This window comes from Stomoxys calcitrans, chromosome 1 (assembly GCF_963082655.1).
Source record: "Stomoxys calcitrans chromosome 1, idStoCalc2.1, whole genome shotgun sequence".
NCBI lineage: Eukaryota > Metazoa > Arthropoda > Insecta > Diptera > Muscidae > Stomoxys > Stomoxys calcitrans.
Window position 1 is genome coordinate 176274464 of NC_081552.1, and position 12472 is coordinate 176286935.

Below are 12472 nucleotides of genomic sequence, written 5' to 3' on the forward strand. Positions count from 1 at the left end.
TCTGAAGCCGACGCAATCGGCCTTCTTCTGATTGATAAACGTCTGGCGCTCAGAGTTTATGAAGTCGGGTGATGGGTCGATGGTGAGAATTATGGGGACATGGCCTGATCCCAAAGAAATTACGGATTGCCAGGATACTTCGTTCAGGAGATCACGGGGATGCAATGAAAATGTCTGGCGAGCTGCTGCACCCCCTCGTAAACCTAATGGGGGCATCCTCATTCACTGTGCAAAACGTGGAGCTTTCAATCTGCTCTGCCAGAGCTATGCCACGCTGGTCGTTACCTAGGGGAGAATGCCATGAAGTGTGATGCGCATTAAAGTCCCCTAGAACCAGACGGTTATGGCCAGATAGTAAGCCACGGGATTGTCAGCGTGGCCATTAATCGGGACACAGCTACCAACAGGCGGTATGTACACTTTGTATAGCTCTATCTCGGCAGTACCGGACCTGACTGCTATTCCCATGCACTCCATGTAGGGGTCACTAGCGCCAGGCGCAGGCGAGATAGGTCTATATTGCACGGAATGGTATCTCTCGAAGTCCAATCCCCCACCTCCATTCCTTGAGCGATCCTTACGTAGCACATTGTATCCGTGACAACTGTGCAAGTTGCAGGTGTTGGTCAGCTTTGTCTCCTGGATCGCTGCGACCAATATGCTCTTCCGACTCATGCAATCGAGAATCTCATCGATCTTGCCACGAAGTCCGTTGCAGTTTAGCTGCAAAAACGATACACTTCCCGGTACTGGCCTGGCAAAATTGGGGCTGGGATGCTGACGTTGCGTATATTGTCATACAGGAGAGGTCGGAGGTCGGTCACATAGTTCGACAACGAGGGCGCGAAGGCAACGACGGCGACACTTGTACCCACTGCTGTCTATGTTTGCACAGCACCTTGCGACTATATTCCCGTAATGACGTAGCAAGATCAGGTACATTTACGATCTCCATGCACCGGTTACACCTCACCGACACCGACCGATGATGGAGGCGGTTCTGGCAAACCGAACAGAACACGGGTCCGGCATTCTTTTCAATCGCGGCACGGACCAGAAGCGTGCGAAGAAGGAACTTCGGGATGTGCCTCTCCAATGACTTGGAAGGACGACACGTACAAAGAGGCAGCAGCACTTACTGATGAGGGCTCTATCAGGTTAATCTGGTGAGTACAACCGCCTGCCATAAGATTTATGAGATTTGGTGTTGTGGTCCTGTGGACAAGACATCAGATATCCACCCAATGTTCAAAAGTTTGCCAAAACCAAACAATGGCATTAGTTTGTGCTTCGCACCTGTACTGAGAAGGACAGCATCCTATGTGCCATTTATAATTCTACACACAAAACCTCTCTCTCTCTCTCTCTCTTTGGCTTCACCTTGTCCTTCATGGAATTTCTTAAATACCAGGAAATGTATTTTTGTACCCATACTAAGTATATCTAGACATGTCCATCCGTCCGTCCCTCTGTCCATCCGTCAGTGGAAATAAGATAGCGTCCGAACGTTTAAAGGCATATTGATACTATTGATGTAAGTCGTTGTGGATTGCCAATGGGCCATATCGTCTCAACTATTCTCAGGAAATTATCTTCAATATATGTATATATTTATTATAGACCTCAAAATGATTATGCTGAAGACTGAAGCAACTATTGTAAGGTCATGTAGCGCAGTTTCATTCAATGTAAAGGGAAATTTTCAGAAACCATAGCAGACATACACACATAACTCCTTTTTATACCCTCCAGCATAAGATGGGGGGTAAACTAATTTCGTCATTCTGATTGTAACTACTCGAAATATTCGTCTGAGACCCCATAAAGTATATATATTCTTGATCGTCGTGAAATTTTATGTCGTTCTAGCCATGTCCGTCCGTCTGTCCGTCTGTCCGTCTGTCCGTCCGTCCGTCCGTCCGTCCGTCTGTCTGTCGAAAGCACGCTAACTTCCGAAGGAGTAAAGCTAGCCGCTTGAAATTTTGCACAAATACTTCTTATTAGTGTAGGTCGGTTGGTATTGTAAATGGGCCATATCGGTCCATGTTTTTATATAGTTGCCATATAAACCGATCTTGGGTCTTGACTTCTTGAGCCTCTAGAGTGCGCAATTCTTATCCGATTGGGATGAAATCTTGCACGACGTGTTTCGTTATGATATCCGACAACTGTGCCAAGTATGGTTCAAATCGGTTTATAACCTGATATAGCTGCCATATAAACCGATCTGGGGTCTTGACTTCTTGAGCCTCTAAAGTGGGCAATTCTTATCCAATTTGAATGAATTTTGGCACGTTGTATTTTGTTATGATATCCAACAACTGTGCCAAATATGGTTCATAACCTGATATAGCTGTCATATAAACAGATCTGGGGACTTCACTTCTTGAGCTTCTAGAGGGCGCAATTCCTATCCGATTTGGCTGAAATTTCGCAAGACGTTTTTAATTGTTACTTTCAACAACTATGTCAAATAAAGTACAAGTCGGTTTATAACCTGATATAGCTGCCATATAAACCGATCTGGGATCTTGACTTCTTGAGCCTCTAGAGGTCGCAATTATTATCCGATTTGCCTTAAATTTTGTACGACGTATTCTCTCATGACCATTAACATATGGGTTTATTATGGTCTGAATCGGTCTATAGCCCGATACAGCTCCCATATAAATCGATCTCTCTATTTTGCTTTTTGAGCCCATAAAGAGCGCAATTCTTATTCGAATTGGCTGACATTTTACACAGGTCTCCAACATAAAAATAATTTAATTGTGGTCCAAACCGGACCATATCTTAATATCGCTCTAATAGCAGAGCAAATCTTTTCTTATATCCTTTTTTTGCCTAAGAAGAGATGACGGGAAAAGAACTCGACAAATGCGATCCATGGTGGAGGTTATATAAGATTCGGCCCGGCCGAACTTAGCATGCTTTTACTTGTTACACTTATTAATTCTCTGGCATTGCTATTGGTCCTTGACATTATTTTCAATGTCGTTTAATATATTCCGACATTGTTTAATATATTCCATCATTTTATTAACACTGTTCTATTATGCAGCAAGGTATCCTTGCAATAGCTATCAAGTAGCTAACTTTTGAAATTGCCTAAGAAATTTTCAGTTTTCTCTTTGAAACTAAGCAAGTATTGTCGACTGTGTTAGTTTAACTGTCACATGCGACTTTAATACCCAATAAACTTTTTACTTCATATGGATGCGAGTGCATATTTTCAGATCAAAAAAAAAAAAACTAGTAAAAAGGATCCACTTGCACAAGATATACGACTAACAAACAAACATACTGAAAGCGATGCAAAACATAAATCCTTAATGATAGTATATGGGGCACTACACCGATTAAGACCATACTACGTACGACAGTTGGAAGATATAACAGACTATTTGCATAATTTCTTCCAAATCGGATAACAAATGCAGCATGTAGGGGCTCAAAATGTCAAATCGGGAAATCGATTTATATGGGAGATATATCGGATTATGCACCGATTTGGACCATGCTTAGCGTGTCATTTTAGGTCGTTACAGAACACTAAGTGCAATATATCAGCCCAATTGGATAATAATTTCAGCTTCCAGAGGCTCAAGAAATCAGATCGAAAGATCAATATATATAGGAGTTATGTCCAAATTTGAACCGCTATTTCCTATTTGCCGCCCCTAACGACCTATACCAATAAGAAGTATGTGTGCTATATGGAGACTATAACTAATTATGAGCGAGATTTGGTGTGGGCTGTATAAACGTACCTCGCGTTGAACCCAAATCGAGAAAAACTTAATGTTTTAATGGCTAAAGAAGTCAAATCGGGAGATCGGTTTATATGGGTCTACCTATTATATATACAAAGGGATAAACGAACTTCAGATACTAAATTGCAGTCCAATAGTATTAACATTGAGGCTTCTAGGGGGTCAAGAAATCAAATTGAGGTACAACATTTTACAACAACAAAATGGTATGAGAAGTCAAATCGGGAGATCGGTTTATATGGGTCTACCTATTATATATACGAAGGCATAAACGAACTACTCAATTTCAGCCTAATAGTATTGAAATTGAGGCTTCTAGGGGGCCAAGAAATCAAATTGAGGGACAACATTTTACAACAACAAAATTTTATGAGAGCTCTATTAAAATCTGATTGCGATGAGACGGACAGATCAATATTTCATGGTGTTACAAAAAGGAATAACTTCATTTATATACCCTCATCATATGGTGGTGCATAATGGGAGGGGTCATACAATATATCTGCCACATAGGCCGATATGCCGGTTCATGGTCTTAAGTCCGTAAAAACCTCAATTTTTATCAGATTTCGCAGAAACTTTTAATAGTGAGTTGATTAAAGGCTCCCGATATCCGACTCAAATATGGTTTGGTATACGGCACTTCAAAAGTTCACCTACTGCTCAATAGTCAACCGGATCCAAAGGATGGCTTGTTTGTGCATCACAGCCGCACTGAGGACGACACCATCTGATGCACTGAATTTAATGCTACATCTAATGCCTCAGGACATTGTGGCTATACAAATTTCTGCGACCACTGCCGTGAGGCTAAGGGAGCTTACTCTTTGGTGATGTGGCGGCTACGGACACTGTGCTATCCTTGATACAATGTCCGATGTTCCAGGCAGTGTGGATTACACCCTACCTGAGCCGCTTTTTGATAAAAAGGACTGTACCACTATTCCTGATAGAACCGATTGGAACTACGATATCCCTGGTAGCAGAAGTTACATAGACTTTCTATGCAGATGGTTCCAAACTAGACGACCAGGTGGGCTTTGGGGTGTCATAACGACGATTGGCATACACATCTTCTTAGACAGCCAGGCAGCCATTAAATCCCTGGAGAACGTATTTCTGAACACAAAAACCGACCTCGACTACCGCAGATTTCTCAACGAGATGGCTGAACAGTTCAAAATTCCCCTGTTCTGGGTGCCGGGCCACAGAGATATCCCAGAGAATTATAAAGCTGACGAGCTTGCGGGACTAGGAACTGCCCTAGACATTCCAGGGATACTGGAATCTGTGGGTATGCCTCTAGCGACATGTAAGCTAAGTTTTCAGGACCAGTCCCGATAGATGGGGCTGTGAGCATTCCAAAACTATGTGGTCTAATCTAGACTCGAAGAAGTCTACCGCTTTGCCGTAATTGGCTAGAACAGATATCTCAGTCATTGTGTCTGTCATGATAGGTCATTGTATAATCGGAAAACATGCTGATTGACTGAAGATTGCCAGTAACGATTTTGCAGAAGCTGTGAGGACATCAAAGAAGAAGAGACTACATAACACCTTCTGTATGTGTATCCCGCACTGGCAGTCAGAAGGAGATCGACTTTAGGTTCTCATTTCCTTAAGAACCTGTTTTATTTAGCGGATGGGAACATTCGCAAGTTGTTGGGCTCTTTAAAGCGATCTGGATTAAGGGTATTGAGCCCATAAAAGCTCCATTTATAACCCGATTTCGGTGAAACTTGCAACAAAGAGTTGTTTTAACCATTCCGTCATCACACCTTTATATGGTTCAGATCAGAAAATATTTAGATATAGCTGCCATATAGACCGATCTGCCAATTAAGGGTCTAAAACCCATAAAAGATGCTTTTATTGCCAGATTTCGCTTTAATTTGACACAGTGACTTGTATTAAGCCTCCCGTCATCCGATCAGCATATGGTTCAGATCAGAGTATATTTAGATATACCTGCCATATCCACCGATCTTCCAATTAAGGGTCTTAATCCCATAAAAGCCGATTTGTTACCCTGTTTCACTGAAACTGTGACTTATATAAATGTTCTCGGGACCTGAATCGAATATGATCCCGACCAGCCCACATTTGCATATTACTATGTACATGGTAGTGGAATGTTTTATAAAAGAGGATGGTTAATTTATGCATGGTGGTGGATATCCAAAGTTCAGCACGGCCGAAGTTAAAACGGTTTTGTTTGTTTTTATACACCCAGATACTACCTAAAGGTGATCAAGATCGAGAGATCAGTTTATATGGGAGCTATATCAGGTTTTGTACCCATTCGGACCATACTTGTGTGTAGATGATGGAGGTCATAGTAGAAGTCAGCCTAATCGGATAACAAGCTATGGTGGTCGGCATAAAAACAACTATACTGGCCAGCATATCATATAATTTCCCATATATAACAATCCATATATGAAAATTGTCTAACGTCATGCATCATAACAACATAAAAACTAACACCAACACCAACAGCAACAGCAGCACACCATCATCCACAACACTGACTGACTTTATTGAACATCAACAGAAGGCCACAAAGTACAAAAAAAAAGTCTTATTCAACAGCAAACGTTAGGCAAAAGTGGGCTTGATTATTCAACCAAAGTATTTCATATATATTTCTTTCCCCACCACACCACAAGGATAAAGAAATAAGTTGCTGGTCCCGCAGCAACTTCAGTCAAAAGTTTAGAGCTTGTTTGAGATTTGTTCCAGCACAGTCACAAGTTTTGTGAGTGACTGTGTGCGAGCCACGTTCGAGTATTTTCAAGGCAGTGTTTTGAAATTTCATCAACATATCGGAACTAAGCGACAGCTTGTGGCAAACAACGAGTATGGCTCCACCGCAAGGGGGCCATACTGCTGCCATTGCCACAATCACAGCAGCGTCAACACATCAACAGCACCAGCACTACCACCATCACAATCAACAGCATCAACGCACTGGTGTTGGCGGTGGTCATGCCAGAAAACACCCACACATCATCGCCCTGCCGCCGGGCAATAGCAGTAGCAACAGTCCCCGTGAAACAGCATCGAAGCGACCGGATACCACGGTGTCCATATCGACCATGTATACACAAGGTAAATTCAATAAAGCCACCAATAACCCTGCACAAACATCCGTCCGATAGGTAACTTTGCGCGTTGCCAAATGCACTCCCCTGCTAACAAAATTTACATAAGGTCCTTGACAAGAAAAAACAAACGCGAAAATGAAAAACAAAAAAAACCAAAACAAACAAGTTGCAATATGATCTTTAGCATATTGAGCCGTATTGAATTTTTTCTTTGCTTAATAAGAGAACAAATTTGAACAATAACACAAGATGGCTAGACTGAAAGCAATACACATTATAAAGGGTGATTTTTTTGAGGTTAGAATTTTCATGCATTAGTATTTGACAGATCACGTGGGATTTCAGACATGGTGTCAAAGAGAAAGATGCTCAGTATGCTTTGACATTTCATCATGAATAGACTTACTAACGAGCAACGCTTGCAAATCATTGAATTTTATTACCAAAATCAGTGTTCGGTTCGAAATGTGTTCAAATTTTGACAAATTTTGTTCAGCGATGAGGCTCATTTCTGGTTGAATGGCTACGTAAATAAGCAAAATTGCCGCATTTGGAGTGAAGAGCAACCAGAAGCCGTTCAAGAACTGCCCATGCATCCCGAAAAATGCACTGTTTGGTGTGGTTTGTACGCTGGTGGAATCATTGGACCGTATTTTTTCAAAGATGCTGTTGGACGCAACGTTACGGTGAATGAACACATTTCGAACCGAACACTGATTTTGGTAATAAAATTCAATGATTTGCAAGCGTTGCTCGTTAGTAAGTCTATTCATGATGAAATGTCAAATCATACTGAGCATCTTTCTCTTTGACACCATGTCTGAAATCCCACGTGATCTGTCAAATACTAATGCATGAAAATCCTAACCTCAAAAAAATCACCCTTTATGAATTTATAAAACTTAAAATAAATATAATTTTAAAATTTTACCATCAGACTGAACTGATGACCTAAATGAATAAGGAACAAGTAAAAGCGTGCTAAGATGGGCATGGCCGAATCTTTGGTACCCACCACCATGGATTCTGATAAAATATGGGAGCAATATCTGGTTATAGACCGATTTTGACCGTACCTCGCACAGCTGTTGAGGGACGTAACAGAATAATAAAAATCGCGCCAAATCGCGAGATCGGTTTATATGGGAGCTATATCAGGTTATAAACCGATTTAGACCGTAATTGGCACAGTTGTTGAAAGTCACAACAGAACACTATGTGCAAAATTTCGGCCAAATCGGACAAAAACTGCGGATTCCAGGGGCTCAAGAAGTCAAATCGGGAGATCAGTTTATATGGAAGCTATATCCAATCTGAACTGATATGGCCCATATGCAATCCCCGACAACCTACATCGATATTAAGTATCGTGATTTGGACATGACTCAGAATGTCAAGACGATCAAGAATATATATGCTTTATGGGTTTCTATATCAATATTTCAAGGTGTTACAAACGGAATGATGGGATAAGTATACCTCTGGACCTAAAAGACCTTTAGTATTAACATGAAAATCATAAACAAAGTACACATTCATATGGCACTAGCTGACCCGGGCCCGCTCCGCTGCGCCTTCTTTTACTTTATATGGAATAAAAGTTTCCTTGGAATATTTATTTTCGACAATTAAAGATACATTAGTGAAATACCATGCTACGAAAATAGTATATCGCTTGACTAACAGTTTAACAATATTGGTCTACGAATTTAAGTTTGGATATAAAGTGAACTCCCAGGTACTTGGCCCTGAAAAGATATCAGCATCGTGCTCTTCTCTCAAATACCATTTATTTAAACCCCATATTGCCATTGGCTTAAGAGGAGTTTACAGGTTGAGGCGTCCCCCAAACACATGGCCCCAAAATAGGTTATTATTTGGATATTAAATTCGTATTCCACTCCCAAATACCTTTATTTGAGCTCCATATTGCGATGATCACTAAACAATTGCTGTGTGTGGGGTATTTTAGGAAAGGGGTAGACCCCAGAAAATTGGTTCCGAAAATGGGTATCAATTCTTACTCTACCCCCTAATACTTTTCATTTAGGCCCACATTGTCATGGTCGGTAATTATGCCCGAATTAGGGGTGTTTTGGGGATTAGGGTGGTCGCCCAAACACTAAGCCCGGAAAATATGTCAGCAACGTGCTCTATTCTCATATATCTATATATCATTTATTTGTACCCCATATTGCCATTGGCCTCAAAATTGAATATCAAATTCGTTTTCCAATCTGATTTAAACTTCTTATTGGAAAAGTCAGCAAATATGTCCGGTTTGGGGTATTGGCCCTAAAAACTATAAATATTTAGTTCCACTCTCTTTAAGACCCAAATTGTCTTGGTGAGCAAATACGTCCTATTTGGGGGTTGTTATGGTGGTGGGACGTCCCTAGACAGTTGGTCTCTAATGTTGATAACAGATACGTGGTCTATTCCCAAATACCTTTAATTTGAGCCCCATATTTCCATAGTCGGCAATCATGACTGGCTTGGGGGTGTTTTGGGGGATGGGCGGCCACTCAGTGAGTTGGCCTTGAAAATATATATCGGATTCGTGTTCCACTTTAAAAACCCTCTTATTTGAGCCTCATATTGCAAAAGTCAGCAAATACTTCCTAATTGGGTGGTGTTGTGGGGGTGGTGAAACTTTTCCCAAATATTGATATCAGATTCGTGCTTTACTCCCCAAGACCTTTCATTTGAGCCCCATATGGCTATGGTCATAAATTTGTCTCCTTTGGAGGAGGTTTTTGGGGAGAGGCTGCCCGCCAAACACTTGGTCCCATATTTGGATATCGGATTCTAATTCTACACTCAAATACCTTTTATTTAAGACCCATATTCCCATGGTCAGTAAATAAGTCCTGTTTGGGGGTGTTTTGGGGATCAATGCTATCAGATTTGTGCTTTACTCCCAAATACCTTTCATTTGAGTCCGATGTGGATATGGTCGTAAATTTGTCCCCTTTGGGGGAGGGTTTTGGGGAGAGGTGGCCCCCCAAACACTTGGTCTCATATTTGGATATCAGATTCTAATTCTTCACTCAAATACCTTTTATTTAAGCCCCATATTCCCATGGTCAGTAAATAAGTCCTGTTTGGGGGGTGTTTTGGGGAAGTGGTGAACCCCCTGAAACGTGGTCCCACATTTGGATATCAGATTCGTATTCTACTCGCAAATACCTTTCATTTGAGTCCATATTGCCATGGTCGGTAAATATGTCCGATTTAGGGGTGTTTTTGGGGCTTGGGGTGGTCCCCCTAGCACTTGGTTCGACAATTGGATATCAGATACGTTTTCTTATCCTAAATATCTTTTATTTGAGTCCCATATTGCCGTGATTGGTGTAATTATATGTTTGGTAGTTTTTAGGGTGGGGCGGCCTCCCTAGGTACCCCATCCGAAATTTGGGTACAAAATTTTTATTTTTAGGGTACTATATGAGAGCACACAAAATTTCGCTTAAATCGCACCACCCATCTCCGAGATCTGGCGTTTCTGAAAATTAGGGTAAGGGGGAGGATCCGCCCCCCCTTCAGATATCAAAAAATGTTGTACCCTATTTTCACCACGGGATCATTATGCACCATCTGTGAAAATTTCAAGAAAATCGGTTCAGCCATTTCTTAGTCTATAAGGAACACACAAACATACAAACAAACAAACCTACAAACACAAATTGATTTTTATACCCTCGACCATAAGATGGGGGGTATACTAATTTCGTCATTCTGATTGTAACTACTCGAAATATTCGTCTGAGACCCCATAAAGTATATATATTCTTGAACGTCGTGAAATTTTATGTCGATCTAGCCATGCCCGTCCGTCCGTCTGTCTGTCGAAAGCACGCTAACTTCTGAAGGAGTAAAGCTAGCCGCTTGAAATTTTGCACAAATACTTCTTCTTAGTGTAGGTCGGTTGGTATTGTAAATGGGCCATATCGGTCCATGTTTTGATATAGCTGCCATATAAACCGATCTTGGGTCTTGACTTCTTGTGCCTCTAGAGTGCGCAATTCTTATCCGATTGGAATGAAATTGTCCACGACGTGTTTTGTTACGATATCCAACAACTGTGCCAAGTATGGTTCAAATCGGTCCATAACCTTATATAGCTGTGATATAAACCGATCTTGGGTCTTGATTTCTTGAGCCTCTAGAGGGCGCAATTGTTATCCGATTTGCCTGAAATTTTGTACGACGGATTCTCTCATGACCATTAACATACGTGTTTATTATGGTTTGAATCGGTCTAAAGCCCGATACAGCTCCCATATAAATCGATCTCTCTATTTTACTTCTTGAGCCCACAAAGAGCGCAATTCTTATTCGAATTGGCTGACATTTTACACAGGTCTCCAACATATAATTTAATTGTGGTCCAAACCGGACCATATCTTGATATCGCTCTAATAGCAGAGCAAATCTTTTCTTATATCCTTTTTTTTGCCTAAGAAGAGATGCTGGGAAAAGAACTCGACAAATCCGATTTATGGTGGAGGTTATAAAAGATTCGGCCCGGCCGAACTTAGCACGCATTTACTTGTTATATATAAGATAGGGTCGGAAATGAATATTTCGATGTGTTGCAAACGGAATGACAAAATGAATATACCCCCTCCTTCGGTAGTTGATATAAAAAGTAGCACGAAAATGTTTACGAGTAAATACCATTTTTAGTCAATGCAGTTTTGTCACTGTAAACAACACAAATAATGGTTCTGAGTGCTATAATGATAGATAATGTCAAACTCTCCAACAGAAAAGTCTGTTTGGACTTGGCAACACTTGGTGTTGCCTTGGCCATAAACTTATATAGCAGCCCTCGCCCATTCCCATCTCAGAGCGGTGAGTCCTAAAGATAGCCTGCCTTGAAAACAGTACACTTATAGTAAGGTCTGGCACATAGGAACTGCATTTCATAACCAGTTGGCAATATATAAAGCCCTCTCGATTGTCATACTCATAAGAAGTCGTAGAAGGCATAATGATAAAAAATTTTTATATGGCAGAGTTGGACATATTGTCGCTCTTTCCTTACATTTGAATTTTCATTACTGGCTTTAAGTTACTTGCATCCTTTGTTATAAATCTCTGTACAGCCTATTAAACAACCACTCTTTATGGTTTAGTACAGCGGTATGTGTGTATGTGTTCAGGTGAATGTAGTGTTTAAATTTGTATTTGTGCGATGACATGTAAGCCCATAAATTTGACTTTAAAGTTTAGTTACCGTAAATTCATTTAAACGTGATTAAGCATCGCTTACAGCGGCAACAAAGATGGCAACGATAACGAAATCATGCCACGGGCCAATGGATTTTATTGCCTTAATTAAAATTAATTGATTTTTTCCAACAGTGTGTGAATGTAAAACCCAAGCAAACTAACACCTCCACACGCCCACATTCGCAACACATGCATACATATACATACCTTGTAATATACTATAATACAAAGAGACTAAATGACTTCATTTCGCAGTCATTTTATGGGCCAGAACATTAGTCAAGGTAATTTTTCATGAATTCAACTTGAGCTTTTTATGGGAGGAGATGAGCCTCATTTCCTTTTGCAGCTTGT

At 40.8% G+C, this 12472-nt stretch overlaps 1 protein-coding gene across 5 annotated transcripts in view; it reads left to right on the forward strand.

Moving 5' to 3' along the window:
• LOC106093416 (band 7 protein AGAP004871) overlaps window positions 1–12472 on the forward strand; it is a 302264-nt gene that overhangs the window by 144125 nt on the left and 145667 nt on the right. For 2 of the 5 annotated variants that reach the window (XM_059369276.1, XM_059369295.1), the window contains exon 2: window positions 6328–6884. The exons of 1 other annotated variant lie outside the window; for it this stretch is intronic. In XM_059369276.1, the coding sequence (XP_059225259.1) occupies window positions 6635–6884 (250 nt within the window). In that variant the 5' untranslated portion in view covers window positions 6328–6634. The remainder of the gene's footprint in view (window positions 1–6327; window positions 6885–12472) is intronic. 2 more of the 5 variants (XM_059369238.1, XM_059369321.1) reach the window with 2 other exon arrangements.